The sequence below is a fragment of the Haliotis rubra genome, unplaced genomic scaffold (genome assembly GCF_003918875.1).
Source record: "Haliotis rubra isolate DU_JTF1 unplaced genomic scaffold, ASM391887v1 Scf112, whole genome shotgun sequence".
Classification (NCBI taxonomy): Eukaryota; Metazoa; Mollusca; class Gastropoda; order Lepetellida; family Haliotidae; genus Haliotis; species Haliotis rubra.
Genome location: NW_025765026.1, coordinates 1,193,250 through 1,205,744, shown reverse-complemented (window position 1 = coordinate 1,205,744; position 12,495 = coordinate 1,193,250). Strand labels below are relative to the sequence as shown.

The following is a 12,495-nucleotide window of genomic DNA, read 5'->3' as shown; positions in this document are numbered from 1 at the left end:
TATTGCTAAAAGCGGCGTAAAACCAAACTCAGTCAGTCAATCAGTCTAATTGAAGACATGGTATGTTTATCTCCGAATCAAATCAATAGATTTATAATGAAGATTAACTGCATAATTAACATGACATTGAATTTGCCTTAATCAAAACTGCAGCCTTCTGAAGACTTAGTGGCCAACCATGTTTACCATGAAAATCCAAAACATTTTTGTGGCTGGAATTCACTCTGCATAAGTCCCAAGCCCAAGCAACACGTTTTAGCTTCTATGTGTTATTGGTGCGTGAAGGTGGTCTCCTCGTCCACAGGTATTGATCTATTGATCTCTGCTGTGATTGATTGAATAGTAGAAGACCTTGGTGGTGTGCAGGTAATCACAATAGTTCTTCAGGACATTAATTCTTCATGGGATTTTCATTACTTGTTTTGCATGGCAGTGACAACAACAGATTACTAGGACTGAGCAACATAGAAGGTATGAGGGCCAGATAGAGGCTTTACTATGTATGTCAAACTGAGGAGGGAGAGGAGAGAGAGAGATCAAGGGTCAAGTGTTGCATAGCAGTCGTAGGGAAGGGATATCTGAACATTCAATGGAAATATTAAACATTTCTCTTTATCATTTATCCAGATGTGTATTCAGCATAATTATTCACCTTATTTGACAACTAAATGACGTAATGGGTCTATATTATGCTTTGAGCAAAACATTCATTTAAACCTTACATTTGAATCTTATAGTTGTTGCTATTGCAGATTGTCATGAAGCAAATTTCAAGTTTTATCATTGTTTGACTGATTTTAGTTGAATGGAGTCGTCAAACTTTCATCGATAAATTGCCAGTTATGGTGATTAATTTCAGTGAATTCATTGCAAATATGGTGTTAAAATTAAGTTGGTATTTTTGTATTTTTAACATGTACGAAAACAAATCTGATCAACAAATCTGAACAAGTCTCTTCCTATTTCCATTGCAGTGTTTTCTTGTATTCAGGGAAACAAGTTTCCCTGAAATGTCTACTAACTTGCAAAGTGATAACCCCCTAGCAAAGCCTAGTCCTTAGTTAAGTATATACCCAATCTTGAACTGCTAGGATCATACAGAACTCAATCACTTACTCAATTACCCATGAAAATCTGGGTTAAAACTGGTTTTCATTAAACATAGATTGTTGCATAGATCGTTGCTCATATGTCAATCTCAGTGTTTGTTCCAAACATGCTTCTTTACAGACAACCATCTGATAGCTGGAATAGCTAAGTGTTGTGTTTAACAACATGCACACAAACAATCTAACAGTTTTTCAACTAGGTCACAGTCAAGATTTTGCCATTTCAAGTAGATTCAGTCTTGTCACTGACGTAAAGCAGCACCAAGCTATTGTTTTTAACACTTCTTGATCTATTTCCAGAAAGTCATCAAAGGTTATGACAAGTGTAATGCAATATTAAAACTATAGAACAGATATGGAAATGATGCACTAAGAATACTTTGTGCATTTGGAGCAAGGAGAAATATTACCTCTCCCTAGTTGGTCTTAGTACTCTCTTACACTCCCAAACCTATATCTTTTCCCTAACTTTTAGTATACTGACTATCCACGATATGGCTGAAATATTGCCAAAGTGACTTTTAACTCACTCACTCACTCACTAGTATACTGACATAGTCCTGAATGAAGCAACTCTAGAATTTCCACAGGTTCTTTGATCAAAATCAGGTTTCTAATGCTGTCAATTGCTCATCGACAATTCTGTCACTCACCACGTTTTCACAACAGCTCCATATATGCTTATTTCAGGCTTGTGAGTTGCACCAGATGTCTAGGTTTGACGTGAGTTGACTCAGTGACTACCTGTGCCCACCATTTCCTCGACATCTTCCCTCCAGCTTTTAGAGGATCCTGTACCCACTGTGAGTAAATATTACTTATTGTATAGACTTTGTTGATGTAGCAGTCTTGATTCAATGTTAACACTTGGAGTCATTACTATAGGAAATCTGGTTGTATTTTGAAAGGGGGTTGTACATTGAAAGCAATCTTTAGGGCTTGCTTATTAGATATATTTTGAATTGACATTGGTTGGCGTGATTTTTTATTCTCATGGTTTTGACATACTAGCAGAGACCAGAAACTAAAGACAGGTTTAGACACTTAGTTCCCTTTCCCCTTGAAGTGCTAATCCGAAGATAAGTACCTTCATTAAAGAAAACAGGAAATTTACAATAAACCACCACAAGACATGATGATTTACTTTTCGGCTGTATTTCCCCTTCAGCTAGACATTGTATTCTGAGCAGAGATAACTGAGTTGTCTTTTTCTGGTAATCTAAGCAGGAAATAACAATCAGCTGTCTGTTCATTTTTTCTCCGATCTACCAGTTATTTGGTTAATAAATATTCAAATGCATGACTATTTGGATGCAGTGCTGGGGAAAATATAATGTGTTCCAGTATCACGTTACTTCAATTGTAGTTTTTGCTGTATGCGGCATCTAAGAAGAATAATCTATTATCACGTTACTTCAATTGTAGTTTTTGCTATGAATTAAAAAAAATGATAATAACCATAAACTTAACACTTTGGCTGACTACTGTATATATATTACCTCTTGAACAGTTTGGCACGGCAGCATTAAAGGTGTCCCACTGTATTGCTATGATTATGTCTGAGAAGAATATTTTGACATGAATATAATAGGCTAACTATAACTGATATGACCTTAAAGGTCACATGCAACCAAAAAATCAAACATAATTAAAACACAGTTATCACTTATTCATGATATAATATACATTGCTGATTATGAAAAAACATATAAACAAAATTATAAGCGTACAATCGCAAATCAAAAGTGCAATATTTTGTACTTGGGTTTACTTCCCAAGAAACGAAGCAGCCAGGATACTGAACCCAGTCAGAGCGGGTGGGTGTGCACTCAAGTGTAACGGCTGGTTCATTTGCAGATGCCCTCACTGCTCATTGTGTGTGCATATATAGAGATGTTGGGTTTTGTGAATACATGCTCATTTTTTGTGTATAACATTTGCAATCAACAGACATCATAACATGTCATGTGTACCAGTATCACACCTGCCTGTCTGTGTAATTACATAATGTGACAGACCGAACTCGGGCCATTTCACTGCGTTTTGTTTATGGTGTATAGCCTGATAGGTGAGGTGAGGTGAAATTGGGTTTAACGTCGTGCTTGAGAATATTTTCGCTCATATGACGACGTGCATGCATGTGTATCTGTATGTGCGGCTGCTTGTACTAGCCCAGACTGAAGCTGGGTTTTTTTAATAGTGCTAGCCCACTGACATACCATGCCGCAGTGAAGCATGAATACCCCACTCAGACACATTATACTGACTCCGAGCCGACCAGTCCTTGTTGTACCCATTAATGCCGAGCGCCAGACAGGGACCATCAAGTACCATATTTTAACGTCTTTTTGTATGACGCGGTCGGGGATCGAACCCGCGACCTTCCGCTCTCCGGGCAGACGCTCTAACCACTACACCACAGAGGCGGTCGTATAGCCTGATAGATGTTAAGTTCAATTTGCATGTGGTCAGTCATCGAAGTTGTGTATTGAATATTGTCATTAGCAGACAGGCAGGCAGACACATAGGTGTCAATAAAACAGACATTGAGTTTTGTCTGTGACAACAACATATCTATATAACAGTTAGAAATTCTGTCAACGCTAAATAATGACATTGCTTTTAAGTATCGAACCGAGAAAGTGACTCGGTAAGAAGAACGTGTGGTGAAATAGACAGATGAAATTATATAAACAGTTAAATCGGTAATCTACTGTCATAACATATAAAAAGCTCGCGCCTGTGAAATATCAACAAAACATTAGAAAAATAGCTCACACCATAGCCTTCACCAAGTATTCGCCGGACAACCCGCTTCCAAGCTGCACGAACCTATTTCACTGTGCATGTGCTATGAGCGCAGCTCAGCTGTTGAAACCACTTTTCCCCCAAGTGCTGGGGGAAAATTAGTGCATCGTTTGAACTCCGATTTCGCGCGGGTTTTTTCATCACGTTATTTTTCAACTTTCTAAGTTGAATTTGCATTTTTGATGATTTGTTTCGGTAAGTCCATACTGAAAGGTATCAGAATCTGCAAAGTTGTGTTTTACGTTGCATGTGACCTTTAAGGAGTCAAAATATGACCTTTATGATATGCACACCCATTCTCTGTCAGCTTACATTCTTTTAAAGCATCATTAGTATCACTGTGATCATGACATGTGTGTTCTGCTAATCAGTTCACAGAGGACTTTAAAGGTCCTCTGTGAAATATAAGGTAAATGGTTAGGAATGAAAATTTGGATTTCTATGAAACAAAGAAGACACGATAAACACTCTTTATTACGTCATAGGAAGGAATAACAAGGGTAAATATACAAGTTCAGTGTTAAGTATCATGTTCCCCATGAAATATCTTCGCTTGTCAGCAGTCATATATAGTATGCCATGACCAAGATATTTATTTATACTGGGCTCATTGATGCTCATGATGTCCGTCATTGGATTATCTGTCCAGACCGTCATTGACAATTTGAATGCTGCATTAAGCTACAAACAAAACAGAACAAACAGGATCATTATGAAGCAATAGACTTTGCTGTAGATGTTTGCATTGGGTAGCTATGATTGATAAAACAGAACAAACAGGATCATATCACGAAGTCCCGGGTTCGCAATGGGCACTTTGCTGAAGATGTGTCCCCATGCCGTGATATTGCTGGAATATTGCTAAAAACGGCGAAAACCATGATTGATAAGTCTTGATTGATTGATTGATAAGTTTCAAGTTGTTTTGCTTTTGATTCTATTTGCATAAGTGAAGGTTTTGCCTCAAAAGGTAATAATGAGAAATGTGATGAATAAGTGTTTTTCCAAACATATAGGCCAGTGATTTATCCAAAGACTTTCCAGTATTTTTGAAATGACAGTCAAGTTGTTATGGTGTGTACTTGTCATACTGGAGACATGGTGTGTGATTCCTCAGTGTCACTTATATGGGTAGATCTAAAAGTGGGTGAAATCAAATACATTCATTTTATTCACAGTGTCATCTGTTGATAGATGGTGCAGTAGTTAGGACTTCACAGTTACTAGTATAAGATAATCTTGGCCCCTGAAATACCTATTGACCTAAGCTGTTATTGTTTATCATTCATTTAGGATATGACAAACCCAGTAGTGCTGCAAACAATACAATCTGATTGTACTCAGTCTTTGACTATGGAATTATGACATCAGTTTTTTAAACATATACGATCTAACACACTGGCTGCAATATTGCAAAAACTATACAACAGAGGAAGAAAGACAACTGCAGTTGATATCGAGCTCAATTAGCAATATTCAGGGAGGGTGGTGAAAACATTAATCATGTACTTCATTTTTCATTTCACTAGAGTTTGAATCTATTCAGGAAATTTATCGCCGATAGTTTACCAACTTTTGTATGTGTTGACTGGATGTATGAATGCCAAAAAGCAAGTTTCAGCAACGATGGATACAATTTCATATATATTTTATATGATCTGCATTATTTAGCCATTGAATCATTATGCTAGGATGTATCTCAGTTCAGATTCTGCTCAAGAGCGCATAATTTCAAATATTAGTCACGTTTATTCAACTAAAACAATTGCAAGCATGTGTGTCATCTGTGGTTGTCAACAATGTGATTGTCAAATGTCAAACGAAATCATTTACAAATTCAATAAACATGAGAAATATTTTACAAATAATTTAAAATTGATGTAATCAATTCAAGCAAATGAAGTTGGAAATATCAAAAGGATCACATAGTTCTTTTGTCATCTCGTGGAATTATTTGTTTACTGCTGTTGCCATGGCATGATCGTTCCTATTCATCCAGTCAGTGATATATAAAATGATTCAGATAATGTTTTGTTTATAACTAATTAAATCAAAAGTTGCTAATTTTTAGAAAATGAGGATCTTAAGAGTTTCTTTCACCAAAGAGCAAAACATATTGATGAAATTATATACAATGATTTCATTATGAAGAAAATAACAGACCACTCGATGTGTAGTGCCGGAAGTTTACAATTGCCATTGCAGGTGGTGTGCTAAGAAATCTGACCAATCCTTTTTATAATTGAATATAGTTTTTGTTTAAGGTACATAAACTACTTAAAGTTTATATATTTAGAAAGCTGACCATTTATGCAGACCATACATAATTCAGATGATAAGTAACTCCTACCACTAAATAGTTATTGCAAGAGATTTTGAGGGTGTTGTAATGCTACTCTCCTGTCCAAAGGTCACAACACCAGCATTGAGAGGATTACTGTGTTTTCCCACTGGAATCATTTTGAAAATAAACGATCTAACCTGTCTGCTGTCCACCTTGGCTGACTTGTCATTCTAGCCTTGTTTATATGCTTATGCATATAATTTCTTCAGCCTAAACAATCGGACAATAAGAACGGTGGTTGCCCATCAGATGGCGTCATTTGGAAATGTCCCTGGTAGTTCTTGTCTGAGTCTAGTCTGATCAATGCACTGCAATTCTTTAGAGTTATATTGGTGGGTGGGTATTCATTCACACAAATCACATGTAGAAAGATTGTTGTTGTTTTGTACTTAGTTTACAAAGACAAACGAGTAGTTTTTATATCTTATATTGATAAAACAATGTCCAGCAGAACAGAAATTACACTTTGAATTTTAGATCATCATGTCTAGTGATAATTAATCTCTTGATTTTACATTTTATTGAATATATTTGTTATCACCTGTTGAAGTCTTTGAAAGGATACTGTGTAGTATTTTACAGTGAATGATAATGATGTTCATAACACCTTCTTGCTTTAAGTCTTGTAAGTGCATGTATTAGTTACCACAATAAAAAAGATCTGGGTTAGAATTCGCCTTCAGTAACCCATGTTTGTCATAAGAAGTGACTAATGGGATTGGGTTGTCAGGCTTGCTGACTTGGTTGACACATGTCCGTGTGTATCCCAGTCACTTAGATTGATGCTCATGCTGTTGATCACAGGACTGTGTGGTGCAGACTCGATTATTTACAGATCGCCGCCATATAGCTGTAATGTTGCTGAATGCAGCGTAAAACAACAAATACAACAAAAACAAGCCCGATTAGCTTTACCCCTTTATTGTGTATCCTTTGTTAAGATATACAGCTTCTCATTCTTGGATCGACCAATAGGTGTTGCTTCGTGCATCAAGCAAGTCAAAATTATTGTCCATAAAAACCAGATTTGGATTCTGTGAAGAAAGAACTTATCCATATTTCAATAGTCTAAAGCTAGGAGCTTTGTTTCCCGTTCAGATATGAATCCTGCCCAGGTCCATAATGACTATACCCTGGTATTTAACTTTTCCCTGGGCTTATTGTATTTTCTATTTTAAGAATAAATATATTTTTAATTGAACAATATTTTTGTGACTTATGTAAGTCTAGTTGTCTCAGTGCCATCTTTTCTTAACACTTATGTTACCTTTGAGTAATGCATGGTGTCACGCCAGAAAATACACACTTGAGTTTCTTTACAAATGGAATATATTGGCACATATAAGCAAAAGTAGAAATTTACTGAATTAATTTGAACTTAGTTATATCATGTTTCAACAATATTACATTACCATGGTTACTTTCATAGTATACTGTGTTCATCATGAATGATATTTGACTCATTCATGAGAAACCGAAAGTACAGCTGTGTTCAATAAGTTTATAGGCCTCACACACAATGTGTCAATTATAGTAGTCGGCGACTTTGTAACTTTCTTTCATAGCACTGCTATGAATTGTACTTGCTGTGGCAACATATGACCATTTATTACTTCGCTGTTATGGTACCTTTTGAAAAGTCTGACATATTTCATTGTGTTATTTATTCATAGGCTTTGCCAGTAGAAATTTACTTCCTACGAATGTGATGTCATCATAACATCATGGTAAAGGTCAGGTTTGATATCTTAACTGCCTTATATATGTACAACACTAAGGTCAAGGCCAGTACTTTCACAAACTGTGCTGTTTAGAGTGAAAACATTGTTGAAAGTTATATTGTTTAGAAAGGGGCAGTGGGGTAGACTAGTGGTTAAAGCGTTCGCTCGTTACGCCAAAGACCCGGGTTCGATTCCCCACATGGGTACAATGTGTGAAGCCAATTTCTGGTGTCCCCCGCCGTGATATTGCCGGATTACGACTACAAGCAGCGTAAACCTTACTCACTAACTCACTATTGTTTAGAACAAAATCCATTTGCGTCGGACTGCACTTTTCTGAACAAATGCCTACATTTAACTTCCACAAGATTTTCAGTCATAAGCTGGTAACCACCATTAAACAAAATATGTATGTCATCTGAATTCGTCACATGAGGATTAGTCATGGAATTTGAATAAATATTATAGATTATTATTCACAGAAAGTGTTAGTCATCCTTTGCTTGTGAAAGTGTATGATATATGCTGTGTTTCACATGACAGTGTTACAGTGTAATATAACAAATACCCATCCTTCTACCAGGTGTTGTAAATCCAGCCAGACTAGAATTACATGGCGGACATAGACAGGGATGTTGATGAGTTCAGAATGTGCCCAGGCCACTGCATGTACCTTTCTAGACTTGTGTACATGGTGTATGCATGAACAGGCAGCATCGGGTGCAAGTGAAAGATCTTCTGTATCCAACCTACTCCTCCATCACTTGCCGCAACATTGCATGGTGAGACTGACGTCTGCACTTCTCAACAGAGGAAACTTTGTTTTGTTTGTAGTGAGGCTTCCAGCTTTTTTGCTTCACCTTGCTTATTCATGTCTCCACTGACTAATTTTTGTGTCATATTTCCCCAAACTAGTTTTCAAGTATCTTTCAACTACTCAGACCTGTTTGCATTTTCCCCCAAGCTCTGCTTGCGTTTTACATTTACTAAACAATTCCTTCTTACTGAAGGTCTCTAATACTTGTTCATCACAGCTTTCTGATATGGCATTGTGTTCCCTGCACTGTTCCCTGGGAGAATAATAAACTGACACAGTGGTTTTCACAGTAGCCGTTGTATTCAGTCTGTGACTAGCACCTATCCCAAAGCCTGTGTCAACTAAATGTTTGTTCTGTTTAGTCTGTATAATAACACAAAAATCTATTGATAATTATGAACCATACTCATACACACCATGAGTGGGCTTGTAGACTTTAACATTTTCAAAACAGACTGTATTTTTAGTGCAGTAGATTTTAGTTCCTCAGTCACATTATTCTATAGAACAGTCAACTCCAATTACTTTCATCCCCATCTCTTGGTTCCAGAAAGGATGATGCTTGTAGACCCTTGTAAATAATAACAGTTTTGACAAAAACTGTTCTCATGAAGGTGGCCCAATTCTTTAGTTACAAATGTTTCAAACATCTAGGTTGACTATCATTATGTAACAAAGGAATGCACAGTATATGCCTACCTGGAGACTCGTGAAGTCTTCAGCTACTCATGCTTGTCGTAAGAGGCTACTAAAGGGATCGTGTGATCATGCTCGCTGACTTGGTTGACTTGGGGATGTCATTGTATTGTATCCCCATTGTGTAGACGATGCTCATGGTGTTGAATTATTTACAGACCGCTGCCATATAGCTGGAATATTGCTGAGTGCAGCATTAAACAACAAACCAACCAACAAATGAAAAATAGTGCCATTGAGGAAGTGTTAGTGCCCATGAAGTTAGCTACTGCTGTAGATTTGAATTTATCATACTATGAGAAGGACCCTTTACTCTTGTGCTTAATTTCAAGCTGTGTAGAAGGATTCTGACATTTTTATGTGTGAACTTATCAGATGAAAATGATGATTAACTGTCCAGTGACAGGAATGTTCAAAATGTTTCCTGTCAGACGTTCACCTGTGTTATAGTAAAGTCATTCCATGAGGTCAGGAAAATCAAGTCATGTAGAATTCCTCACCAATTTTAGTTAGGAAATGACCGATGGAGTGAGCCTGTCCAGAATGAAAGACACATTTAAAAAAATACATAATGTGGTAGAATTGTATTATCAGCTAATGGAGAGTCCATTCTGATATGAATATAAACAAACCTTGAATCATCTAAATCAAGGTTGAAAGTCAAATGAAGAAGTCATTATTAATTAAGGCAAAAGTTACATGAAAGAGACCAGGAACTATTGTCAATTACGTGAGAAGATATGGTTTCGAGTCAATAATTCAATACTGAATAATACCATGACCTTATTATGATGTCATGTTGTATATTTAAGTATCATGTTTGTAGAAATATCATAGATGTAAGCATCATCTACGTAAATGAAAGTATTATCTACATGGATGAAAATATCTTCTAAGCAGAAGAAAGTATTATCTACATGGATATTAGGGAAAAAATAAACCGTGGCACTAATTTCCTTCCACGGAAAATAACTGACAAGCAGAATGTCATTTGACACGGGTTTGCCCTAATTAGTATAATCAAGACAGGCTGTGTGCATAAGACACTGGAATATAGATCCTGTGCTTGTTAAATGAGATCTCACCACACTCATGCACAGTCACATCATTTGTGTATGTGAATATACACAACCTTGGATTGCTGGAGACATGTGGATGTAGAATTGCGTCCTATTACCCGTTTTCACTACACAATTAATAAGTAAGTTGTGTGCTGTGTTTATTTAACCGTGTGGAGTGTGAAGTTAAAATATTTGTATCTTTCAGTGGTAGTAATCGGACCAGTCTGTTATCTATGTCAAGAACCAAAGTGACATTACAGGTTTCTGAAGGCACGTCCTCACATTATCACTAATCAAGCAGGTTATGTGTGTACTTTATCAACTTCAACTTATCAACTCAGGTGAGGCTAGAGGCTGGCTAAATTCTGTTCAACTTAATATTGAGCTCAACTTATAATAGCCTGTGTGTACTACTCAAAATAAGTGAGGGTACACCTGATTCTTTCATGTTGCTGTAAATTATCATGGCTTAACAGATTAACTATAGCAATATGAAAGTGTCAGGTGTTCATTACCTTCATTCAAGTAGTATGTAGATTAAATCAGTTGAATGCAATATAGGTTGTCGAGCTTTGGCAAGTAGACTAAACGATTTAGCCACAATTTATCCTTTATGAAAAGCAGTGTTTGTCCACAACAACAACCATGATGCAAGATTTATGATGACAGTGAATAACGTTATGAAGCGGCACTGATGATTTAACGGATTGTCTGTGTGACTGATATTCATGCAGTTTATGATGGTCAAGCATACAAATTGCCTGTAATTATGGTTTTCATAACACTATTTCAGCTTTTTGAGAACATAATGTGCTGGAGGCTTAAGAGCTATCACAATCTGTTGAGTGATTATCTCAAATAACTAACGTGGAGTTGCCCAAAGTTGCATTTAGACAATCTTCATTTGATGTTGTGTTAATATAGAGACTGTTACTTGTTCAGATGGGTATTGGGCTGATTTCAGTAATGAATTTGCTAATGCATGACTTTACCTCCCCCTCATTTTATATTTTAATAAATTTATCCTCCATTTTGTTGGAAGTTTTTATAGTCACAAAGCATACATAATAGGCACATGATATACAGGAAGCTGGTTGCAGATTGTGTTGTTTTCTCAAACTCAAGAATCAGTTTCTAAATTTCATAATTTCAGTTCAACTTTTCAGTCATGTGAACTTTTGTAAGAGGATGGTTATATTCATAATTACAATAAATTCCAGTATACCCGTATTCATCAGATTTGATTTGTGATCATGTATCTGTTACTAGCTGAATGTTTTAGACAAGGATACAAACTACCCCAGTTCTGTGTTAAGATGTGCCTCTAGTAACAGACTGTATAAAACAATTCCTGACAAGATAGCCCTTCTCACTGTTAACCTAAGCTACAACTTAGCTGCTTACAATCTCCACTTGCTATGACCCATTTCTGCTACCTTTGCTTTCCTATATTACCTTCAAACATAGCATTGATTACCATTGTCATTTGCAAGTTTTAATAATGCCTTGAAGTATGACCTTCTAAAATGTGTCATAAATAAGGTAAGGGTGCATTCAGTGTAGACATGTTTTGCCTACATGCGTTTAACTTTAAGTCACTTGATGTCATCTTTACATTTATTATAAGCTTAGCATCATTTGCATGTCTCTGATATGCGTTTCTCTCTTATTCATATATCAGTCACTCAGACTATGTACCAGTGGAGATTTGTAATGTCTACGTTAAGATGAAACATATTGAAGAGAAACATGTAGTTGACCCTTGGTCTTGTGATATGATTCAACGTTTGTGTGTATGTGAAGAGTGTTTCATCCCGGCACCAGGAAGGACAATAGGAAGAATCTGGTGACACTGATAATAGGTCTGCTGGTCTCATGAGCGTAGTAATCATAGTGTGTATGTTTTTTGTTGATTGTCTCAGTATCCATATCCCCAGGA

At 36.5% G+C, this 12,495-nt stretch overlaps 1 protein-coding gene across 1 annotated transcript in view; it reads left to right on the top strand.

Moving 5' to 3' along the window:
- The window catches only part of LOC124289638 (ceramide glucosyltransferase-like), a 67,735-nt gene that overhangs the window by 39,437 nt on the left and 15,803 nt on the right, over positions 1 to 12,495 (top strand). The window contains 2 exon segments of the mRNA XM_046726247.1: positions 1,800 to 1,912; positions 8,566 to 8,764. Coding sequence (XP_046582203.1) covers positions 8,615 to 8,764 — 150 coding nt within the window. The 5' untranslated portion in view covers positions 1,800 to 1,912; positions 8,566 to 8,614.